Source organism: Alosa pseudoharengus, unplaced genomic scaffold, assembly GCF_046254945.1.
Source record: "Alosa pseudoharengus isolate Yale_2024_CS ecotype anadromous, Long Island Sound unplaced genomic scaffold, YU_APseudo_1.1 YU_APseudo_1.1_scf_17, whole genome shotgun sequence".
NCBI lineage: Eukaryota > Metazoa > Chordata > Actinopteri > Clupeiformes > Clupeidae > Alosa > Alosa pseudoharengus.
Window position 1 is genome coordinate 10,991,817 of NW_027468640.1, and position 5,000 is coordinate 10,996,816.

General features: G+C 45.7%; 1 protein-coding gene across 1 annotated transcript in view; it reads right to left on the minus strand.

Annotated features, from left to right (window-relative positions):
• The window catches only part of dnah2 (dynein, axonemal, heavy chain 2), a 252,822-nt gene that overhangs the window by 219,035 nt on the left and 28,787 nt on the right, over positions 1–5,000 (minus strand). Inside the window, exons 8-9 of the mRNA XM_076289590.1 lie at positions 4,323–4,410; positions 547–752 (exon numbers count right to left, since the gene is read on the minus strand). Coding sequence (XP_076145705.1) covers positions 547–752; positions 4,323–4,410 — 294 coding nt within the window. The remainder of the gene's footprint in view (positions 1–546; positions 753–4,322; positions 4,411–5,000) is intronic.

The window sequence follows — 5,000 nt, forward strand, 5'->3', positions numbered from 1 at the left end:
TCCAATGGTGTGCATTGCGGCTGAGCTGCATATTGGCATCGATATCACTTAGGCAGAACAAAAAGAAATAAAAAAACAAAGTCAAGTACTGTCAGATCAAAAGCAGCTCTGCTCAATGGAAGAGACATTTCATCAGAAAGCCAAGCAGAGACAGAGAGAGAAGTGGACCCTCAGATTACTCACGGAGGATAATAGGGCGAGTGGATCAAAGGCGAAACACACACAGGCTCAAAAAAAAAAAAAACGCCTTTCGTTAGGATCAATCGGACGTATCAAGTCATAAAAGTTGACGTTGCCAGGGGGCGAAACTGATTATTAAATAACCACTCGCTCTATACACGGTCTACTAATGACTCATTAAGTATTTGAATGGAGGATTTTCAGGATAACCTAATTATTAGGCTAATTGAGAGAGACAGAGTGAGAGAAAAAAAAAGCTGGAGAGTGATTGACAGAGAGGCAGAGACAGAGACTAAACAGGGTGTGTTCATGGAGCGCTTGGGGATGGGGGGGTGGGGGGGGCTGTGTTGTCTGGGGGTTTGGCACCTGTTGTAGTCGTCGTGCCAGGAGGTGTTCTTGACGTCCAGGATGCCCTTGCGCACGGACCGCAGGATCTGGAGGCTCTTGTCGAAGGCGGCCTCCATCTCCAGCAGGCGGCGCGTCACCTCTGCCCCCTGGCGCCCGCCGAAGCAGGGCAGTGGCACCTGATGGCCTTCCGCACGCCGGGCAAACTGCTGCTGGCAGTCACACACCTGTATAGGAGGGCAGGGCAGGTATAAGTAAGTAAGTATATAAGTATATACGTATATTCTATTGATCCCGTGAGGGAAATTTGGTCTCTGCATTTATCCCAATCCATGAATTAGTGAAACACTCACAGCACACAGTGTACACACAGTGAGGTGAAGCACACACTAACCCGGAGCAGTGAGCTGCCTGCTACAGCGGCGCTCGGGGAGCAGTGAGGGGTTAGGTGCCTTGCTCAAGGGCACTTCAGCCATGGATGTGGGCATGGGAGAGCAGTGCTCAACCACTTCCCCTGCCCACATTTTTCCTACTTGGTCGGGGATCGAACCGGCAAACTTTCGGTTACAAGGGTGAAGCACTAACCAGTAGGCCACGGCTGCCCCCAAAAGGTGGGGTTACAGGTGGCTCCAGTTCAAGCATACCGTCATGTGCGTTCAGAACACACTGAAATACTTGTGCTCTAGCTCTCTCTGTCTTACATACAGTGCAACCGGAACGTTTTTCAGACCCTTTCAAGTTTTCTACATTTTGTTATGTTTCAGTAGCCTGGCTCATTGAGATGGGGTCTGGGAACTAGGTATTCATTTTCTCGTATTTGAAACGTGGTTTACGAATGCCCAGAGCCGTTTATTGGGCGCTAGGAATGTCTATCAAATGTGTCTGTACGTAGCTCATAACGGCTTCGGTGTGTCGTCATCATCTTGCTGCCCTCCCTCCGCTCTGTGATTGGTTCCTTCGTTGAGGTGAAAACGAAGTCCATAGAATCCAGGCTGCCTAGCAGCGTGAATAAAATCACGCGCGTAAGGCAGTAGGGAAAACCCAGGCTAATGTTTCAGACTCATCTTGGATTCAATTTTTCTTTCTTATCAATCTACACACAATGCTTCAATACTCCACTAATGAGGAAAAATACAACCTTTAAGGACACCAATTTTCTTTGTGAATGAATAATGTATCGTAAATAAATAAATGTTCTTCCTTAAAATACAGAGGGCATAAGTATACACGCCCCTATGTTAAATTCCCATAGAGGCAGGCAGATTTTTATTTTTAAAGGCCAGTTATTTCATGGATCCAGGATACTATGCATTCTGATAAAGTTACCTTGGCCTTAGGAATTATATTAGCCCCAAGTCTGCACATGCCCTTCACCATATCTCACGATTGGCATAGGGTACTTTCCATAAGATCATCTCTCAATGCAAATCAAACCAGCTATTACTGTAGGCTATCTGAAATAAAGCCATGGCAATCTCTAGGTATGGTGAAGGGTATGTGATGATGTGGGGCTATTTTAATTCCAAAGGACAAGAACACTTTATCAGGATGCATAGTAGTAACAAAACATTGTAACAAAATGTGGAAAACTTGAAATGGTGTGAAAACTTTCCGATTGCACTGTTAACAGACATACCTTCGGAAAAACTAACATTGAGAGACACTACACAACATTCAATACGGTTCAATAAAAAATAAAACAAATACGGCTTAATAAGTGTGTGGTATGTGGAGTGTTGTTTTTTAGTTAAAAATGACCTATATCAACAAAATGCAAAAGAAATGCAACGTAAAAATGGCCTGTGCGCTCTGCTTTAGCATACAAACCAACTAGAACCAGGTCGTCTTTCGACATGCTAATTTCCACAGTATGGCCGCAGTCAAGACAGTTTGAACCCTACAGAATTACTGAAAAAATGCCAAGGAGGGGGAGGATGGGGTGAGGAGAAGAGAAGAGAGGAGAGGAGAGCAGTCTCAAACTGAGAAACATCATCCCTCCTCATTAAGCGACAAGCTCCAATCCATCCAGCAAGCAGCAATAAAGACAGAGAGAGACAGAGCAAGCCCAATAAACTGGACCACTGCAGAGGAGGGGATATAAGAACTAGGAGAGAGAGAAAGAGAGCTAGAGAGGGAGAGAGAGAGAGAGAGAGAGAGGTGGGAGACAGACCAAAAATTGGGACAGAGGTGTAGGCAGAGAGAGAGAAAAAAGAGAGCTTGAGAACGCATGGGATAGAAGAGGGAGAAGAGGACCATACAGACAGAACGAACAAGGGAGGAGAGGTACAGTACTGTAGCTTAAAGAGAAGAGTGCAGGAGGGAACAGACAGAGTGCAGTGTCTCACAGACAGACAGGCAGGCTGGGGCAGGATCAGGCTATCAGAGGCTCTGGCGGCGTCTGCGAGACGAACTCCGAGAGCCGGGAGGGAAGAGAGATAAATCGGCCGGGGAGTTGGGGGATAGCAGGGGAAATGACCTTGGAGAAAACACACAGACTACACTGTACTCTAGATGCTTTCAGGGTTTTTTTTTTCTTTTGTTGAGAGGTTTAGACAGGATGTTTACTAGAATGTGTGTGTGTGTGTGTGTGTGTGTGTGTGTGTGTGTGGTGGAGGTTGGGAGTGTGTGTGTGTGTGTGTGTGTGTGTGGCGGAGGTTGGGAGAGTGTGTGTGTGTGTATGTGTGTGTGTGTGTGTGTGTGTGTGTGTGTGTGTCCAAGTGTGGTAGGGGTGGGGATGGGTGAGTAAATAGTAAATAGCCGTAAATAGCCCCTCTGTCTTGTCCTAAGCCTCCCTCATAATTCCCCTTAGATGTCAGTGTCATGTCCAGATCAAGCAGAGGAAGTTCAAGTATCCTACCAGATGCTATCAGAACAAGTAAAAGTTGCTGTAACCGTTTCTTGCTTCGTGGAATATTAACCATTACACTATCTCACAAATGAGTCCTTCACAAGGTAGACTTCCCTATTCCTTAATACTGTGGTGTTTTGGAAGTAAGACATGAATCTGATCAGTGGCAGTTCACTTAATTTAGCAACAGTTGTTTCATGTCAACATTAGCCCAATTGTCATAGTGGATTACCATGGACAGCATGCTAATCGTTCATATTCAAAACACCACTGGCTCAAAAGGAAGCTTGGCTGACTAAAAAATAACAGTAATAAAACATACATACACACATCCATTTTGTGTTTGAGCAGGCTGTGTTTTGTATTGAAATATAATTTAATGGAGGACTGTTGTGGATGTTGATGGGTACAATGTTAGCCTGTCAGCTACTTAAAATTCACTGAAATGCCCCGATAGTGGTACAAATCAAATTTTCATAGCTCTCATGCCTACCTACAGTACTTTTGGTTGTTCTCATTTTCACTCTCACTTTCACTCAGAGTCTTTCTTTCATGTGCTGATCATTTTATCTGTTAACTGCAGCACAAGTGCAGTCTGACATAACTATAACTTTGTAGTGACAAGTTGTTAGTTGTAGTTGTTTGTTGCTGTTGTTTTTATATATATCGACTAGTTGTTCGTAGTTGTTGTTTTGGTGCTATATTGCCCTTACCAGACACAGTTAATCCACCTTCCACTGTGACACCACCTCATGCACCACTAAGCAGGTGAGGCCAGAGACCCTTATGGACAGTAGCCCAAAAGAGGCCCTGTGGAGGCACGATCAAGCACCAGAGGAGGTAATGGGGAAGCGATTAGCCTCCATACGCCATTATTCGCCCGTCTTTGGCCCGACAATGGGGAATATCGGCTACTATACTGTAGGTGTGTGCTTGTGGATAGACTCACCTCCAAAAGGTCTTTGCACCGCTGAACAAAGGCGTCCACCAATGCAAAGATGCTGGTCTGGTCCAGCACCCATCCCTTGGCAGAGAACCTGACCCAGAGAAAAGAGACAAGAGATTGAGTGAGTGTGTGTGTGTGTGTGTGTGTGTGTGTGTGTGTGTGTGTGTGTGTGTGTGTGTGTGTGAGAGAAAGAGAGAGAAAGAGAGAGAGAGAGAGCAACTAAGGCATGACTACGAAAACAAGAGACAGAGAGAGACAGGCCAAGGGGTTGAAAGTTAATCTATCTGTCAAACCATTTCTCCTAGTCATCTCCCAAGTCAGGGTCTCAACTACACGCTAAAAACAAAAAAAAAGGAAAAAACGAGGCACGAGGCATAAAACGTCGGAGGCGATCCATGGCAGGCGGGGATAAGGTCAGAGAAATGTATCTGTCATTGTCATAATTGCATCCGCTGGCAGGCCTACGGAGGCAGGCGCCAACACTCAGATTGCTTTTCACACTTGATTCTTCCCTTGATGGAAAGGTAATCCAGCCCCGCCACCGCCGAGGCAAAAAACCCTGCTCTGCTCACTGCCAGCCTGGCAAAAATACAGGCGAGTAGAGAAAGGGAGCAGGAGGGGCAGAGGTTTTAGTAAATGTGTGTGTAAGGCTCTGTGTGTGTGTGTGTGTGTGTGTGTGTG